Consider the following 20,127-nt stretch of genomic DNA (forward strand, 5'->3'; position numbering starts at 1 on the left):
GTATCTATGTGAATCTATGGGTATCTATGCGAATCTATGTGTCTCTGAATCAATGAATATCTTTGTGAATCTACGGGTCTCTGTGAATCTATGGGTATCTATGGTGCATCTATGGGTATCTATGTGAATCTACGGGTCTCTGTGAATCTATGGGTATCTATATGAATCTATGGGTCTCTGTGAATCTGTGGGTATCTATGTGAATCTATGGGTATCTATGTGAATCTATGGGTCTCTGTGAATCTATTGGTATATATGTTAATCTATGGATATATATGTGAATCTATGGATATCTCTGTGCATCTATGGGTCTCTGTGAATCTGTGGGTTTCCATGGCAAGTCATCGATGGTCGAGTTGAGATCGTTAGCTCGATACACTTGAGAACCCGGTTTGAACACAGGGCGGCTGAGACCCCGATTCGAACCCAGGCTCTCCGCAATTAAAGCTCAATATTCTGACACTCTTGAGCCTACCGGCCACCTCAAGACTTTATTTTAGTTTGCTTTACAATTGTGGTGACTGTGGCGGCCTCTGGCGATGGCAAGCGTCACGTAATCCAGTTAAATACACCGCATACGTATTTGAAAGAAAGAAAAACATCGATGCTTATAATTGACATCAATCGATGCATTTACGGCGAGCTTAATAATAGATCTTAATCGATTATTAAGCTCGTTACAACCCCTGTGAGTAAGGCACATGTTACCACTATCTCCGCATGAGCTCCCACGCTATATATAGTTCCAGTGTGTGCGTGTTATGGGGAGCGGTGGCGACGCGGTTAGCGTACTGCGCGATGAACCCATCAACCCCCAGTTCGAATCCCGCTCACGGCCAACTTTAGTGACAAATATCTGAACCTGGGTCGACTCGGCCTCAAATGAATACTTGGTGAGGTGTTAAAAAAAACACAGCACTGGGGAGACAAAGGCGGCCGGGCGTGGGTTTTTTTTTCTTCCGACCACACTACCCCCTCGTGCGTGGATCACGTCTCAATAGGCGATCCTGACGAGATCACTGTGGCAGTCGTTAAGTCAACTTCTAAATATGGGTGAATCTTGTCTATTTGTGTTTGTACATTAAACAAATAACGGCCATTCACAAAACACTACGCGTGCAATGGGGCCGTGAAGGTGACGTCACCGTTAAGAGAGGGATTGTGGTGGGGGGGGTAGAATTGGGGGGGGGGTGAGTGGGGGGTTGTGCGTTGTGATGTAGAAGAGGGGAGGGGTGGTGGTGGTGGTGGGTGAGACGACGATGGTGGTGGGTGAGACGACGATGGTGGGGGTGGGGGTGGTGGTTGCAGGCGGCCGAGGAGCGGTAGCGTAGCGGTTAGCGCGACGGCTCGAGGTTTCCCGCTCACGGCCACCAACATCGGTGACGATTATCTGAACCCGGTCCTGGAACCCTCCCCAAGGTCAGCTCAGCCTAAAACGAGCACCTGATGCGGGCGTGAAAACAACATGGGCGCTTGGGGGGGGGGAGACAAAGGCGGTCGGGCGTGGTGCCCGCCTACATAGGTGTTCTTCGCTAACAGCACTTGCCCCTCCAAAATGCCTGGGGGAAGGCTGGCTCTACGGGGGACCTTTGGCTTTGGTTGTAGGCGGTACCTGGGATCCCACCTAGGCCAATGACACTGGTGGTAGCGCCCCCCCCCTTGCCCCCCTCCCCACAACGGCGCTCGCGCTGGGGATGAGGTGGGGTGACGTCACGCCTATATGAGTGGGATGCGCGGGGGAGTAGGTGACACACGGAGTGAAGAGATCTCGCGAGGCAGAGAGAGAGCGCCAGGCTTGAGCCGAGCGGACACAACCGATGGACAGAGGTGCCCGCGTTGTGTAGAATAGAACCAGCGCCGTTCATCGAGGCACAGTGATAAAACAACATCAGCAGCAGCAGCAGCTTCGGTAGCAGCAGCGGCAGCAGCAGCATTGGGACCAATTGACGCGCAACAGAATCGAATTTGTTTGTTTTTTTATCCGACAAAAGGGGGCTCGAGACGACAACAATCGAAGAAGACTCCTCGACTATTATTTATCCAACGTCGAGCGTAATTACCCTCGCCGCTGTCATTAGTATTGTTATTGATTTGATTGCTGCGGTGTTGGTGGCGTCCGTGTAACGAACGCGTTTCGTCGGCCGATCGCAGCGGCGGTGGCAGCAGCAGCAGCGGCCGCATCATCATCATCGTCAGCAGCAGCAGCGGCGGCGGCGGTGGTGGCAGCTGTTTAACTGTCAGAGAGGCATCGATCTCCAATCGCGTTGCGGTCGCATTGAACAAAGAGACGCAGAGAGGAAGAAGCAGAAGACGAGAGGACGGACACGGGGCTTGCTACGACTCCCTGAGACGAGGGGACAACAGCGGGCAATTAGACAGAGACAAGGAGGAGGGGGGGGGGGGAGAACGACAGCGGCGCGGAGACCAGAAGAGGAGTGAAGAGACGGAGAGACGCCGAGGGAACAGAGCGTGAAGGGGGAGGAGGAGGAGAGAGCGCGGCGAATTGAAGAGCGCTTGGCGCAGGCATGTCGGAGGTGATGCCCTACGCGGATGAGAAGCTGGCGCGCTTCCCCGAGGGATCGGACGTGGGGCAGCTGGCCTTCTCGTGCCGCCTCCAGGGCACGGACAACTTCTACGGCAGCGGGGGAGGAGGAGGAGGTGGTGGAGGAGGCGGCGGCGGCGGCGGAGGAGGAGGAGGTGGAGCCGGTGGGCAAGGAAAGAGACCTCCAAAGTTGGGTCAGATCGGACGCACGCAGTGCGGTGAGGATGAATGGGTGGTGCGACGTGGGGGGAGGGGGGGTTGTGTTCGAGGGGGGCTGGGGAAAGGGGGGGCTGTGTCGAGGGGGGGCAGTTTTATTTTGGGGGGGGCAGTAGTGGGTGCTCGCCTACTGGGGACCCTAATCAGTGATTTGACTGCGAGTCAGACAAGCTGCTCCACCTTAATTACATCAGCCGCGTGACACATTTTGCTCGAATAGAACGATTACAAATTACGTTAATTGATGTTTGCAATTTTTATGTTTAGTTTATTTTCGGGGTTTTTTGTCTTTCTTTGTTTGGTTTCACGAGCGTAGAGCGCCTTGAGCTACTTGGGGCGTTCGGCGTTTTGCTTTTGTTTGATGATGCCCAGGGATGTGGGGTGGTGGTGTAGGGGCGGGGTGAGCATCTGTGTTTTGGATGACTCACCGAGTCAGACAGGTGAGGGCTTGTGCCTAATCCGTACCTGTGTGGCACGTGTATATTTATACAGGCGTGTACATATACAGGCGTGTACATATACAGGCACACAAGGCTATAAGTATACATTTATTGTATACACAATCGGGTGTATTATATATACACAACGTACACACCGCCAAACACATACGCCGCCTTGCACGCATACATAAGTACAAAGACAAAGCCTTGACAGACTTTTGGCAAATGCAGTTAACGAACACCTATGCACGACGCCCGACCGCCATTGTCTCCCCAGTGACGATGTTTACTGCACACCGTACCATGTACTCATTTGAGGCTGAGTCTACCTAGAGGGAGGCTCGGGGCCGGTTCAAATACTCGTCACTGGTGATGGCCGTGAGCGGGAATCGAACCCGGGTTGCCAGGTTCGTAGCGCTAAACCGCTACACCACCGCTCCCCACATATGAATACGCGCACACACACACGACACACACACACGTACATGTACATACGCGCCCATTGCGTACACACAGTGAGCGAGACGCACGGTGCCTGGCCCACTGTGGGCTGATGGTAACCAAGATCACATTCGGGTCGGGTGGTCGCTAAATCGAGTACCACGTTGTGGGGGAAAGAGTTAAACGGTGGTTGTCGAAAAGGTTACCCTTGTCCAAGCCCATCCCCTGCCATGGCACTGTGGAATTTCCACGACGTCAAGGTCTGGTCTCGTACCATAATCTTCCCCAATTTAAGGCGTTTCACTCGGTTATGTAAGCGGCCCCAATTGCGAGGGCATGGGCCAGAGGGCAGACCGTCCTACGGACGAGGGAACGTGACGCTCACCTTCATCTGAGAGAGGATTCGTCACCATGATCAATCCACTGCCGGATGAAGGCATCCCCAAGCCCATCCCCATAGCACAATCGTTTAAGATTCGTACGATTATTGCACGCAAGATGTACGACATGTATTCGTGGAGTTTTGGTAAGTCACATGACCTGGAAGATTTGCATATACAATCCTTGGCGGGCAGCCCTTCCTACGCACGAGGTGACGTGAAACTCACCTGCCTGGAATCAACCCAGGTGACATTTATGATTTGTATGCCAGACAAACGACCTGATTTGTATGTATAGGATAGACAACCTGAAGACGAAACATTTTCTTTATTATTTTACCATGGTAAGGCCCACTGAGCTATATAGAGCTATTTTTTTCTGAAGCGACATGGCCACATAAGGATTGATCAACGAAGTGGCTAATCACGTGGAAATGCATAGCAGCCAAATACTCTAAAACGCACAATGTTGATTCTAAAAATGGAGTGAAAAACCGGAGGACCTGGAGAAATATCCAAGCGATCACGGGGAGGGAGACAGACACGCAAACTCGAAATATAGAGGCGTCAATTTCGGGATCGAGCCCACGACCTCCTGCATACCAGGCGAGGGAGTTAACATCTCGCCACCGCGACTTCGAGTGCAGACATACGCACGTGGTGACGTGGCGGTGTGTAATTGAGCAACGTGACATGCGTTATTTGTGGCGTAACAAACACTAATGGCCGACCCTTATCGAGTTTCTGTTATCCGCTGTTATTCATTCATCCGTTCATCAATTCATTCGCGCATTTAACAAAACTGATTTCAATCAATTAATTTCACTTGTTCGATAACGCCACTGCCATGATGCAGGCCTGAAACCCCACCGTATTGGGAGGGGTTTAGGGGGTTAGCGGATCATGGGGGGTTGGTTGCCTCTAGGAGATGCAGTACAGAAAGTAGGTTGCTGGCAGCTTATTACGCGTGCAGCTCTATTTGAGTGTTTTGTCATTGTATGCATGGATATATATTTGTATAGATCAGTGTAACATGTAGGCTTTTAACACGTAGGCTTTCGCGACCAATATTATTCATAATAACGGTTTTTGGGTGAGATCGCGTAAGTGTAAATGTGTCGTAACCCTCCACCACCTGACACGGCCAGTAAGGTTTGTTCACGTAAACAACGCGCCAATTAGATACTACTTCAGCCCACCGGTGTGTTGGAGAGTAACTCCACAACATTTACAATTTGAGTAGTACGACGTTTCGCTGGTAATTGCATCCAGCATCATGGGGCGATTTGCCAGAATAGCGAAGCGACTAATATTATCAATAATAAAGGTGAGTTTTTTGGGGGTTAGATCTAGTTGTCGCCTGATGAAGCCGGTCGTGGTTTTCACCGATGGAACGTCACAGGAATCGAATTCTAAACGTTGTGAGTTTTTTCCTCTCCAACACACAACCGGCGTGCTGAAATAGAAACTAATTGGCTACCTTTTGTTTACGCGACAAATCTTGATAATTGGCTGTGTCGGGTGGTGGCGGGTTTAATGACACATTTCTATTTACGCGATCGAACCCAACAACAACAATCTTTATTGTTGGTGTATATATCTTGTTTTTTTACACTCCACAAATGAACTCTGGCTTTTCTCCTCCAACACTCGCAGTAAATTTCGATTTAAAGCTTTCGTGACTGCAGGGATTCATCTTCTTGGTTCTTTCGGTAAAGTCACGTAGAATGGAAACAATAAAAATAATAAAATAAAACATAATAAAATAATTCTCACGACGTTTCGGCCACAACGCAAGCAGCCGTCATCAGGTGAAGACCAGGTCTGTCGGGGAGACAGCGTCAGAGGACGGCTGCGTGCGTTGTGACCGAAACGTCGTGAGAATTATTTTATTATCTTTTATTATTTTTATTGTTTCCATTCTACGTGACTTTACCGAAAGAACCAAGAAGATGACTCGCAACGAAGCTTAGCGGAGGAATCCCGCGCAGGAAGTAATGGCACACAGACGGAGGTGTCCGATGCCTCGCGTTAACAATCGAGTGGTGTACACACGGGGCGAGGGGGCGAGGGGGCAGTGGCCTTGCCACGCTGAGAAAAGGGGACAAACGAGACAATTCCACGTTTATTTTTGTCCAACCGGGGGCTGGCACTCGAGAGACGGGAACGCGCCTCGTCTTCCCCAGGGTGACCATCAGCTGGGCCTCGAGTTGTTTATTTCCAGGGTCAACATCAGGCGCGCGGAACGTCGACACAAATTCAACCGGCATTTTTAGCAAGTGCATTGTACGTGCTCAGAAGAAGGGTCGTTGCCTGAAACGTCGCCTTTCATATACGTGTTTTTATTCATTTATTTTAAGGCCACGGTGTTCAAGTGACGAATGTGTTGGACCATGTTTATCTTCTTGGTTCTTTCGGTAAAGTCACGTAGAATGTAAATAATAAAATAATAAAAATTAAACATAATAAAAGATGTTTTTATTTTTTTTATTTTTTTATTTCCCTTTATTAAAGCATAATAAAATATGTTTTATTTTTCTTATTTTATTATTTCCCTTCTACGTGACTTTACCGAAAGAACCAAGAAGATGAATCCCTGCAGTCACGAAAGCTTTAAATGGACCATGTTTAGTTCCATCAGCCTAGCGGCCTTCCGGTGCGATGTGTCTGACACAGTGGCGAGGTAACGACGTCATCAGCTCAGGTGGAGGTGCAGAAATTGGTCAGGTGGGACCCCAACATTTGATTTGTCTCGCACGGTCGCACCTAGGAGGCTATTATCTCTACATCGCGGCTTCTCCTCTTGCCTCATCCCATCATTCAGCATTTTAATTGAAAAAACACACAACTAATTTAAACCGAGTTTTAAATAAATAAATAACTACAAGTTGTTGTTGTTTTAGAGACTGTTGTTGATTAACATGTCTCGTGGTGGTTGTCAAGGGGGCTCAAACTCGTAGCTTTGGTCACCAGGGGGGAGGTAGGGGGGGGTAAGGCACCCCCTGCCCCCCCCCCCCTTTGCTTGTTACTCCACTGATCTGACAAGTCATGGCATGTGTGGAGGCGATCTAAACACCGCGCGGGCACCATTTTGTGGCCAGCTTCGATGCAGCCGAGTCTTATGGGCGAGGGTGTCGCCAGCTTAAACAAATGCCGCCTGTGGTGCGACTGGCGATAGAGGTCCCGACAGCCCCCATCGGCAAACACCGTGCACTGGCAAAGGGCCCTTTCATCCGTGGTGCACTCCGGCAAGATGGTGTGACACGCGGTGCGATGTGCTGCACAGTCAAACGAGCACTTTCCTTAATCGCCTACCCCACAGCAGGGACATCCATCCATCCGACGGGTTTCGGTTTACCCCGCAGGAAAAACCACGGCCCCTTGCTGATGATGGGCGGCAGAGCAGTGCGCAGCAGATGGCAGCTACCGCCTCCTCCTCCTCCTTCCTCCACCACCTCTTGCTGCTGCTGCTGCACCAATAGCCAATGCAGAGTAGCCCACACACGATACGGCGATGGCTGTCACTAATCACGACACCGTGTGCCACACACACGGAGCACGGAACGCCATTGCCCGCTCCCATAGTTTTAGTCGATGGTTTCAAACGATGTGACCAAAGCTAAGATGGGTCTCCCTGTAAGTCTACGGGTTCCTGTGTGAGTTTATATGGGTCTCCAGGTGACTCTACTAATTCCCACCTGAGTCAACACCTGAAACCATGAACTGCATAGTAACACATCGCCCGTTTCTATAACATAAGTCAATGTGGCTATATGTTAGTATGGGCATATGCGTGAGTCTATGAATGTTTATGTGAGTCTATGGTTGTATGTGTTTGTCTATGGGGTGTCTGTGTGAGTCTATGGGTATCTGTGTGAGTTTGTGGGTCTGTGTGAATCGATGGGTCTCTGTGTCAGTCTATGAATCTCCACATGAGTCAATGTTTCAAAATCATTGGCCGCAGAGTTTACATCACCGGCAGCATGTCTGCGTGAGTCACTCTCACCCACTCAACCGCATCCACGTGAACATTTGACCATTGCTGATCCATCATCAATCTCCCCTCCATCATACGAACACACGTCCCGAGTTCGAATCCCGCTCACGACGCGGATGGATGTTTGACCTTGGCTGTCCTTGGGGCTGACCTTGGCGCGGCTTTAAGTGACGTGTTGATGTGGCGCGCACTGATAATCGTTTGAAAAGCACGGCCTGTCCCTCGCCTTGTGATTTCACATTAATTCAAACCTCAATTTGTAATTTAATACCCATTCTCTCTTTCTCCCTCCCTCTCTCCGCACAAAGACAAAGATTAACCGTAGAGCCCTAACAGACTGTAGGAGCAGGTGCTGTTTGCGAGCGCCTATGGAAGCCGGAACAGCACGCTAGGGGGTGGGTGGTCAGCACCACGCCCGGCCGCCTTTGTCTCCCTAGTGGCGATGTTTACACATTGCACCAGGTACTCATTTGAGGTTGAGTCGATCTAGGCGAGTCCCAGGACCGGTTCAGATAATAGTCACCGGTGTTGGCCGTCATCAGAGTCGAACTCGGGACGCTACGTTGCCGCACTCTCCACACAATCATCTCGCACACGCTCACACGCATACATTGCGTGTACTCGTATCCAGTGTGTGCACACAGACATACAGCCAAAGACAAAGAGCCTCCCTATAGCCTTTAGCAGACTGTCATGGCAAGTGCCATAACGACGAGGGGGTGAGTGGCCAGCATCAGTGTCCTGCGAGTCCCTGGTACCCGATGTCGAATCCCCGCTCACGACCAACATCTAATCACGATTATCTGAACGGGTCCTAGGCCTCACTTAGGTCGACTCAACCTTAAATGTGTCACCTGCTGCGGTGTCTCAAACATCAGCACTGGGGAGACAAAGGCGGTCGGGCGTGGTGTTGCCCCCCCCCCCCCTCCCGCGCTCATAGGTTGTGCCGTGCTGGCCTTCATAGCGGCTCGCTAACACCACTTTCCCCAACAGGCTGCTCAAGGCTATAAGGGTAACGTTTATATTTGCCTTTGTGCTTAATATGCACGGCTAACTGACGTTGGCTGTGGCTGGAAATTGAAATAATTACACTCGGCATTAATACGTTTTTACATGACACATTCACAGCATGACTCACCACATCATCATCGGTAAACAACTGTGATGTGCAATGACTTCCCCCCTAGGTCGGCTTAGCCTAAAATTTGTATATGTGGTTGGAGTCATGCGATCGCGAACATCAATACTGTAAGCTTCATGCGTTATATGGCAGTTCACGTCCTTGGTACTGGTAGGAACCTCCTGGTTACACCAGCCCACGGGATTATTGCGTCCGTCGTGCAGGGAGGGGCTGGGTGGGGAGGGAGGGGCTGGGTGGGGAGGGGAGGGTGGGGAGGGGCTGGGTGGGGAGGGTGGGGAGGGGCTGGGTGGGGAGGGGCTGGGTGGGGAGGGTGGGGAGAGGCTGGGTGGGGGGTGGGAGAGGTGGGGCTAGCTGGGGAGGGGCTGGTCACCCCGTGGTGCCCTTATAAAACTCAACGTTTAACCTACTCACGCCGGCTTGTGCCCGCCCTCACAGTCGGCCATATTTGCGGAATACACCACGCCGCCGTTGACCCTGGCCATTGACCGAGCAACCCAACGTTCCTACCAGCTCCCTCCGCAAGAATGTGTTTTATATAACCATGCCCATGTAACAGCCAAGTCATTCCTCATGTGTGATGTCCTTTAAATAAACAAATTAAGACTGGCCTACACGCATTTAATACTGTACATCCATTAATTCATCAGGGTTAGACTCGCCGAGCAAATTCACCCTTGCAATCTAGAATGTTCCTTTCTCAGGGGATTCTCCGGGTGAAATATTTTGATGAAATATGAAATCACATTTTGGTGGTGTCCCTTATGTAACCAACTTTTAATCAGTTTCCCGCCACCGCCACCGCCCTTCACCAAACCTCATTGACCAACGTGGTGAAGTATGGTCAAAACAAACCGTGCAACTGCGTGCGCTGCCATGGAATGGCTTCCGCCCAACATTAGTGGATTGACAAGGGGACTTTAGATCATTCTATTCATATATATTTGACAACGTAGTATCGAAACCAATTTGGAAGAGCCCTTAGCCATTTCACATTTGACGATGCCCTTTATTCAACGGGGCTGGGATGGCGCCTGCCCCTTGTTCGCCGTCTGTAAATTGCCACACGAGCACCTCCACGGGCCGAGACTCGGGCGAGAAATACGCAGACAGATCGGTGGTGAAATAAAGGGGTTCACGTTTGACGGATCGAGCGTTGTTCTGCGTTGAGGCACTGGGCACGGCGAGTGACAGAGGGACCAAAGATTGGGTCATCGGATGAGCTTAGAAGGGTGCTGTGGCGATGGGATTGGATTAGGTTTCTGTTCGGTGCGGAGACGCTGGCCTCTGAATTCGCCACTGTAATTCCAGCCCCCGTTTATGGATGTAATTTCCCACCCGCACCCCACTAAAGCCCCGCGGCCCCTCCACCACCCCCCCCTCTCTTATTTATGAATTTAAAATGCGATAATTAACTGGCAGTCTTCCATTGGAGCCGTCATTTTCAATTCCGGCGCAAATGAGAAACGTCGCATAATCCGGCTGGCTGGCTGGCTTGCTGGCTGGGTGGGCGGGCTGGCCGGAGGTAAGAGGCGGGCGGCTACGTGAAAAGTGTCGGATTCGTGAATGTGGCCCTGTAGGGCCAAAAAGAAAGGGACGGTAGCACGCGTCCACGCGAATTTATCGACACGGGATGGTGGGGCCTTCGATCGGAACGGGGTGTGTGAGGGTCGGATAGGCGACCTTGTCCTGCATAGTCTCTGTTTTTATACGGATGCCTGTCTTGTTGGGTGTTTGAGCTGAGTTGTGTTGCTGCTGTTGTTGTTGTTTTCATTCATTGGGCCTCTTGAGCTTAAGAGGCTAGTTTTTTCTAAGGTGACTACGGGAGCGAAGGGGGGGGGGTGAAAAAAGGAGAATACAGCACAGAAAAATTCAACATTGTTGATTAACTGTGACTAACCCAGTCGTTAATAGGTCCTGCACATGATCAGATTAACAAAATCCATTGTAATTTACATGACTACATTAACCCCACTGGTCTTCGCGCCTGAGAGACTCGCAGTGATGACATCACTTTAGCTCTATTTAAGGGCCTAAAGCAGTTTAATTTCTTCACGATTCTGGAAAATCCCCTGATGAGGCTGGCTGTAAGCACCAGCGAAACGTCGTACACCGGTGTGCTGTACTAGTAACGAATTGGCACGTTTTGTTTACGTGACAAACCTTACCAATCGGCTGTGTCGGGTGGTGGCGGGTTTAACGGCACATTTATATTCAGAAAAAAAACCTTGACCATGAACGAACATTGCAAATCGGACATTTTACACGTAGCCTTTCGCGACCAACATCATGATTCACGGGCATATTATTTTAGGTGAGATCTTCGCGTAAGGCGCAGCCCCAACGTTTAAACTCTGAACCCTCCGCCACACGGCGAGAGGCAAATCAATGCGAGCTGTCGCGTGGACGATGACGCCAAGTGATCTTCGGTTTGATGATCGGGAAGTTAATTTCACGCGAGAGAGCCGAGCTCTTTTGCTAACAGCTGGCGACGCTCGGATGGAATCTCCAAACGAACCGCGCGGAATTGTCGAGATTCTTTTCCCGCTTATCGGCATCCCACCCTCCGGTTTTGGCCTGATAAAAACAAAGCAATCGACATTTTTGTCCGCCAACCCTCCACGTGACAATGTGAGCTTATTTGACTGTGTTGAGTAGTGAAGGGTTATAGATTTTAAATATATATATATAACTGACAACAGACGTACACGATCTAACCCAGAAACTATGACCATGTAACAATTTAGGCAAAGAAGGAAACTCCACTGCAACAATAGCAGCAGCAGCAGCTTGAACCTCAGCGACGCGTGGATGGCAGAGAGAGAGAGACAGCAGAGATGAACCTCCGTCAGGAGCTCCGCGTGGAGGGAGAAGAAGGCTTGAGGAAGAGCGGCGAGCGAAGATGATGGGAGGGGAGGGGAGGGGGGGGTCTTGTTGGGACGTCGTGTGGGAAATTGCTTCGGCTCCTTGACTGCCGATTTCCATCGAAGGTAAAAGGCTGAGTCGAGTTCGTCGGGGTCAAGGGTCAGGGTCGAGGTCGTCGGGGTCAGGGTCCAGGGGGTCGGGGTCAGGGTCGAGATCGTTGGGGTCGCTAGAGAAAGGCTGTGGCTAGCTGACGAATAACGGTGGCGGCTGCTGCTGCTGCTGGGACACGCGACCATGGGACTCACGTCCAACCGACACATAGACATGGGACACGTGCCCATGGGACACGTGACCATGGGACACGCTTAACACTGCGCCCAGCACCCTGTCGGACTTCAGGATAAATTATTCCAGCGGTATTTGTCTAAGCCGGAAACCCTGCCACGGTTTCAACTTCTCTGAGTCTATCAGCGGGGTTGTTGTCAAGTCAAAAACTTCCCACTGTTGGGCAAAAGGGCCTCTTGTGTTTCTCTTCCCCGGCTATCCATTGTTCCCGTTCTGTAGCGTCCTCCGAACTCTTGGTGTTCATCGGCAAGGTGTGGCCAATGACAGCATACTCTGATAGGTTGTCTGATGTGATGGGCAAGAGCACCCCATGAACACCGTAGGTTCTCGTTCACGGCAATAAAAGCAACGTGGACGAATGCGTCGATGTCTAGGGCTGTCCAAAACAAGTCTCATTTGTTCGTTGATAAAGAGAAATACATTTTTTTAAAATAAACTTTGAATTCACCATCGCTGTACTCCATCATAGCTCTCTGTTGACATCAGTACCTTGAGACGCAGTGGCATTTACATGCAGTGTAAATACAGCCTGTATTGTCATTGCATCGCTGTATGTATATCAAGTGATGTCACGAACGTGCCACAATGCTGTGGTCGATCGTAAATATAAACAAAATATTTTGTTTTCTACTCCCGAACGAAGCTTGAGACAGGCCGTGATGCACGGGGCTTAGAGTTCCAAATCCTCCACCCGTGATTCATTGCTCACTGGCCGTCTTTTCCAGTTCACTGCCTGTAGTTGAGGAGGAGGTAGCCACAACCCATAAGCGAGCGGTATGCCGGACGTGGTGTGCCGGGCACGGGGATATTTCTTCCGGTTCACCGACCCAAGATGGACCCAGGTGCAATTAGATAACCGAACTTTGTGGGTTTTGCCAATCTCTGCTAAAAAATAGAAAAATATCGTCGCCATCATGTATTGACCCGAAGAGTCCGTTCGTATGTCTCGCACAGTGGTGGGACCCGCCGTGTTTAAGACAACGGCCCACGGAAGTGGATTTCAAAGAGCTACTTCTAAGATCCCTTCAAGAGAGCCACCTACTCAACACTGCAGAGGGCACGGCACTTTCCCACCCGTTCTGCCGCACGAGAGAGCAACGTTCATCGCTCGACAGTCTGAACTGACATTTTAATTTCCAAAGTTGGACTTTATCCAAATTAAATACGGAAACCAATTGAGGGTCACGGTTGTTATTGCGTTGGTGACCGGGCTGAGGCTATCAACTCACTGCACACGAGAAGCCGGTCTGCTCACGGGGCGGCCAAAATCTGGGTTGGAACCCAGAATCCTAGCGGTGCTGTCGCTGGGGCTCTGACCTCTGAGCCACCCGGCCACCTCTGCGTTTTTCTTGTCTTGTAAATAAGAGACGTGAATCGATGACGATGATGTGTAACCGCACACGATTGCATACACGGGCAGATCGGCCAATGTTTGAATTAACCAATGTTCTCTCCCTTCCCCCTTCCCCTCCTCCCCCTCCCTCATCTTCCTCCCTCCTCCTCCCCCCCCTCCTCCTCCTCTTCTCTACTCTCCCTCCCTCATCCTCTTCATTCCATCCCTCCTCCTGCTCCCTCCTCCTCCGTTTCCTCCTGCCATTCCGTCCCATCCCTCCTCCTCCTTCTCCCATCCCCTTCTCCACTCTCCTTCTCCCCCCCAAACTCCTCGCCCCTCCTCATCCTCCCCATCCCCCCCCCCCCTCCTCCTCCCACATTCCACTGTCCCCCCTCTCCGCAGTGGTCATCGAGGACGAGCGGATTGATGATGTGCTCAAGGGCCTATCGGACAAGACACCGCCCAATTAAATCGATCGACCCCATCAATCGATCGACAGAGCGACGAGTCGGCCAATCATCAACCCATCGACCAACCAATCAATCAAGGGCAGCAGAGTGAGAAGCCCTCACGTTCGGGCAAATGCCATCGATAACAGTGCACTGCGAATCATCATCGCATATGGCACACACACACACACATATATATGCTGTGTGTGTGTGTGTGACATTGATATCAAAGGGGGAATTACAATATCAGCGGACCTTTGACACGATCGGGAAGACGCGTGTAGCAGGCACACGGTGTAGGTGAGCGTGACGCGCGGGTGTGCGTGCGTGGCGCGCGTGCGTGACGCGCGTGCGTGCGCACGTGCGCACACGCGCGCGTGCGTGCACGTGCGCACACGCGCTCGCGAGCTCTGCGTGCGTTCCCGTGCGCGCCAGCCCGCGCCGCGGGTTACTTCCCCCGATACCGACGGGGGGGAGATGGAGCAAATGGACACAACGCCTTAACTGCACTGTCGCCACGGAAACCGACTTGAGGCTACCACTTTCGGCAAGCCAGCAGTGGAGAACGGAGATGCGGGCCGGGACGGGGAGGGGATGATGCGGGGATCGCTGGGAAGGAACTGCGGGGATATTATTTTGGGGGGGGTGGGTGGGTGGGTGGGGGGGGGCGGATTGGTTTGCCCGATCCGCTCGCTTCTTTGGCTGTATTATTTTGTTTTGCATGAAGTATTTATTAGAGAGGTGTGTGCGATTATAGCACTACATGTGTCGTCAGTGGTGTGGTGGGGAAAATGTTTTTTACTGTATTAAATCTATATAACCACACGCACGCGCACACACACACAAACTCACACTGACGTTGTCAACGGGCACTCTGGTTCATCCCACAAGTAAACGCACTCGACAAGAACAATAAAGTTTTAATTGGCCAAACCATCCCAAGTCAGGATCCTCTTGAAAATGGGTGTTGAGACTCCCTCTTTGCCAAGCGGCACACTCGCTAGCCAGCGACGCAGCGTGACCCTGTTTAAAGGGTGGAATAGATACATATTTACGATTTTTGGAATGTTTGACTATTGTGCATTCTGCTCTGGCCTCTCACCAACTCCGTGTTTGTGACACACAAAACATCAGTTGTTTTGTTCGTGTGTCAAACTTCCCGTTAAGCGGCAGGGCCATTCTCCTCGCCAGGGCATTTGATCAGCAGCATCGGTGTCCAAATTCAGTGTCTCGTGGGCAATCCGTCAGCCTTTGCTTTAAACCAATGCTGGTGAACTAGCGGGACGTTTATCGCCGTGGGGGCCCTATCCGGGCATTTTCATGGCCGCCGGTGTTAATTAAATACGGCTGCCAAACCGCTGGTTGACTTTGACAGCGAGTAAAAATTATTTCTGCAGTGACACTGGCTCGCAACACTCCTCATTCCGCGCCCGTCCGATAGCGCTGGTCTACGGCCAAAATGCTTCCGAAATAAATGCAGTCCAACTTTACCAATTCTGCGGTTATAACCGCTCACGCTCAGAGAGAGTGAGTGAGTGAGGCCGAATGGCCCCGACTCCCGTGAGCTGGGGTGAATGTGGCTCAGTGAACGCCAGCGCAGCGTTTCAGTTGGCCCAGCCGCGAGGACATGGTCGATCCGCTGCTAGATGAAGACCCACCCTGCCACACCCCCCTGCCACCCCAAAACGATTAACCGAATCATGAGTATTAATTATCTATTTAGGCACAGCCATGCCCAATCCCTCCATATATTGGCCCTGCAAACATGAACATTATTTGATCATTAATTCTGTGAGCGAGATTAATTATGTCCCGTTACAGCAGCAAGGCCCGATCCTCCTTCCATTATATACACGGGGCCTGACAACGTTGTGCATCGTTCAACGTTCGTTCTGCGAGCGGGATTTCAACGTCCACCTTTTGCGGACTCGCACGCCTCCACGCGCTGCGTCGTCGACAAAAATTTACGCGCGCGCGGGCGGGCGCGTACGGAATGCGTCAACGCGTCGAAACGCGCTTATTGACCCCCACGTCACAAACTGAACCCCCTCCCCCGACGCAGCAGCTGCCACGGAGTTTCGTTTTTTTGGTTGGTGTTTGGTGGGTTGGGGGAGAAATTCATCCGAGCCATATGAATGGATGTAAAGTTATCAAGGAATTGCAGCCCCGCAATTCCGCACTCTCACGCACGACACACGCACACTCTGCTCGGTGGCAAGGAAGCTCCTGCTTCTGCCTGCGACTGACAGTAACTGTTATCCAAAGTTCCATAATAATTGTGGGGCTGTATTAAACAAATAACTACCAAGTAAAACGCGTACATATATATATATAATTTTAATATTAAATAACAAAAAGTCTCTAGCGAAATGACATGCGATGGAATTCTGTCGACGAGGGTTGTAAGGAGGCGCGCTCACGGATGTGGGGGGGGAGGGGGGGGTGAACACAACATGGACCGGGCGCGAAACGTCGGTCGCTTAACGTCGCAATAACTTTTTCGACCGCCCCGTCATCTCAGCCCGGGGGCTGTACCAAGGAGGGACGTTAAAGACCCCCCCCCCCACACCCCCGTGGTCTGTGAGCGTCGTCAATTTTGCAAGCGTCAGCCAATTATTATTAAGACGAACGGTCTCCGTTTAAACAAAAAGATACAAACCGAGCCCCAGCTGCTGCTGTTCTTCTACCGTGCCCCGTCATGGACACGTGGAATTTCTACCACAGGCAAACAATTCCTCCTTTGCGTACGGGACAATATATAAATATCGCTCGTGTTGTATCTACTACATCGGTATCAGCATGATTTGAAGCGTGCGAGTCACAGTGATGTCATTGGTGACGTGAATTCACAGACGGACCCCCGGCCGCCCTTCCATCCTCTCCGTGTACCGCGTCGTTCGTGTCGGTAACGCCCCCCCTAGCGAGCGCCTATTATTAAGGCTGGCGCGGTGCATGTTTGGCGGACGGTCAATAAGTTGACGCCTGGCCGGCCGCCTTTATCTCTCCCCCACCGCTGACTGCTGTTAACCCGCTCCCCGCACCGCCCTGACCTAACCACCCAATTGTTAACTTTGTTATATCGGAGCGACCTGGGGAAGGCTCATGCCAGACTCTCATATTCGCCGCACTGATTTCAGATATAAAGGGACCGTATTGAGGAATGGGTTCTTAATAGAGCCCAGAGGCGTCCCAAGGGGTGACTGCCCCGGGCCCCGCGCTTTGGGGGGGGGGGGAGGGCTGACACTTCCACGTCACGGTGTCCGATGTGATAGTGCCGGTTTAGTTTTGAAGGCATTGGGGGGGGCCCACACGGTGTGATTTTCTCTGCGCCCCCCACCCCACCCACCCCCCCCCCATAAAACTGGGAGGCAAATTCAGTGACACGAGATCCATTATAGTCTCATCTGGAACGTGTCGCCCCTCCCCCCCAGCCCCCGCACCCCACCCCCGGCCCGTCATGGGAATGTGGAATTTCCAACCGTTGGTTCAGGGCCACCGTTAGAGATGGGTGGAGACCCCGACGCGTGGGACGCATCGACTTGCGTGCGACGATTTAAAGCTTTCGTGACTGCAGGGGTTCATCTTCTTGATTCTTTCCGTAAAGTCACGTAGAAGGGAAATAATAAAATAATAACAATAAAACATTAAATGAAAAAAGTTTTTTCACCTGACGACAGCTGCTTAATTTTATTATGTTTTATTTATTTACATAAAATAATTGTATTTTATTATGTTTTATTTTTATTATTTTATTACTTCCCTTCTACGTGACTTTACCGAAAGAACCAAGAAGTTGCGTGCGACGATTGACGATTCTGATTCGACGCGGGACGGTGGTGATGCGTGTACATTAAGTCCTCGTTTAACGCGGTGGAAGATGCGTTCCTGAAAAGTGCCGCATTAAGCGAAAACATTTCCCCGTAATTAATGTAGTAACGATAAAGGTTCAGCAAGATACGATGTACTACCACTACTACCACCACTACTACACACGCAACACAGTGAGATGGCGGGACAAATAACGGAGGGTACACACCGCCACTGCGTTACTGTATCATTCCGCGTCCTGTATCGCTGTACTGCTCAGCCGCGCAGCTCAATAAAGTAGTTCGTCTTCGACCGCTCAGAAACAGTGTTATAACGGGCGCGTTATAACGGGCGCATTCCGCGTTATAACGGTGCGCGTCACGCGTTCTGCGACAAGTATTCCCGAATGGAAGAACCGCGTCAAAGCGAAAAGCGCGTCGTAGTGTGAACCCCGCCACGCGTTAAGCGAGGACTTACATTGATACAACGTCAAGGTGATGGGTGACAACGTCATACCGTGTGTGAGTGGATGAGACACAGATCCCCCTATACGACCACACAGCACGTGACGGGCAAGCGCTGTTAGCGAGCACCTATTAAAGCTGACATGGCCCAATGTGGTGGGGAGCTGGGGGTGTGGCTGGAAAACCGCAACCCGGCCGCCTTTGTCTCCCCAGTCCCTGCCCATGTTGGATGCACCAAAGCAGATAACCAATTTATAGGTTGTTCGGCCAATCATTGCACGTGGCACCTAAACGCAACGCGGGTCCCACTCTAGATCAACGCAGCCGTCGTCAGCGCCACGACCAGGGCTGGAGTTCTCTTGAACTTTCACTCGAATGTTCCTCAAAACGTCGAGGGGTCGGGTCTAGCGGACTGCTTCGTCTCATCCTGCACCGCACTCTGTCGCCTGCGTCTTCCCTTCGCGCTGCTCAACTTGGGGATTCCGTCCCATCGTGTCTCCTCCAAAGGGTCGCGTAACAAACAACCTTGCTCAATTCAAGACGCCTGCCAACCAGTATCCATGACTACAGCTCCTGCAATAGTGCTGTGGGTTGCTGGCCGCTCGACGTTTTTGAGGCTAATTAGGCCTAAGCTCGGCAACCGTGATTTAAATCAAATTTAATCAAAACAAGCTTATGCTGTGTGTGAAACATCAGCACTGGGAAGACAAATGCGGCCGGGTGCGGTGCTGGATGCACTACACAGCGACCTTCGTCCGCAGTGCCAACCTTAATAGGTGCTCGCGAACTGCACTTGCCCCAACAGTCTGCATAGGCTACACTGGAGTGGGGGGGAGATCTTTGTCTTTCGTGTGGAACAGACACGAACGGGGAGCAAATGCGTCGCGGTGGAAGTGGTCCACACTCACCGACGTCGCTTCGAGGGCAGCTTCCGCACGAACTCGTAAAAACCATCGACGGACGTGCGGCACCCATCAAATATAAACACACGCACAGCGACAGCCTCTTCCCCCTTCAATTGCGCCCGTCTCCTGGGCTTCCTTTTCACCGGCTGGGGACCTCGTGCCCATGGCCCATCCTGCGGCCGAGCTCCTGAAAGTATTCCCACGAGAAATCCAGCCACATCCCCCCCCACCCACACCGTGATGACACGAGCGCAGTTGCGTGTCTGGGTGCGTTTCGCGCGGCTTGGGGCGGTTTCACTCGCGATCTGCGTCTTCATCTCTCAACTCCGTCTCTCTCTCTCTCCATCTCTCTCTCGCTCTCTCTGCGAATGCACGCGCTGTTTAACCTCGCCCTTCCGTCAATAAAGGGCGAACGCTCCTGCCAACTGCGCTGACGACGACGATGATGACTCATGACGATGGCGATGATGACCACAATGAATAATTATTATGAAGATGGCAATGATGATGATGATGCCTACGACGACTGCAACGATAACATGGCGACGAAGATAGTTGCGTTCGACGGATGTTGCTTGCGCGGTCAGCGGAGAGTCCCCCCACGGATTTCCCGCAGCGCACACGGCTGTTGATGGTGGTGATGGTGGTGGTGGGTAGGTGGAGGTGCGGCGGGTGTGGGAATCGATGGCATTTGGTGGAATCCCCCCGTCCTACGGCTTAGGCGGGGGGGGGGGGGGGTAACGCGAGCATCGGGGGGGGCCGCAAAAAGGAGGATATTTTGAATATTTCGCAGATGGTACAACAA

General features: G+C 51.6%; 1 protein-coding gene across 1 annotated transcript; it reads left to right on the forward strand.

Moving 5' to 3' along the window:
- Nucleotides 1–1,712: 1,712 nt before the first annotated feature.
- Nucleotides 1,713–19,756, forward strand: LOC144942775 (calcium/calmodulin-dependent protein kinase II inhibitor 1-like). The gene is made up of 2 exons (XM_078869691.1): nucleotides 1,713–2,760; nucleotides 14,100–19,756. The coding sequence occupies exons 1-2, from the start codon at nucleotides 2,526–2,528 to the stop codon at nucleotides 14,165–14,167; spliced, it is 303 nt and encodes a 100-aa protein (XP_078725817.1). The 5' UTR covers nucleotides 1,713–2,525; the 3' UTR covers nucleotides 14,168–19,756.
- The last annotated feature ends 371 nt before the right edge of the window (nucleotides 19,757–20,127 follow it).

The sequence above is a fragment of the Lampetra fluviatilis genome, chromosome 28 (assembly GCF_964198595.1).
Source record: "Lampetra fluviatilis chromosome 28, kcLamFluv1.1, whole genome shotgun sequence".
Classification (NCBI taxonomy): Eukaryota; Metazoa; Chordata; class Hyperoartia; order Petromyzontiformes; family Petromyzontidae; genus Lampetra; species Lampetra fluviatilis.

Coding starts and splice junctions, on each gene's coding strand:
- LOC144942775 (XM_078869691.1), top strand. CDS start 2,526: ATGTCGGAGGTGATGCCCTACGCGGATGAGAAGCTGGCGCGCTTCCCC. Junction 2,761..14,099: donor GATCGGACGCACGCAGTGCG/GTGAGGATGAAT, acceptor CCCTCTCCGCAG/TGGTCATCGAGGACGAGCGG.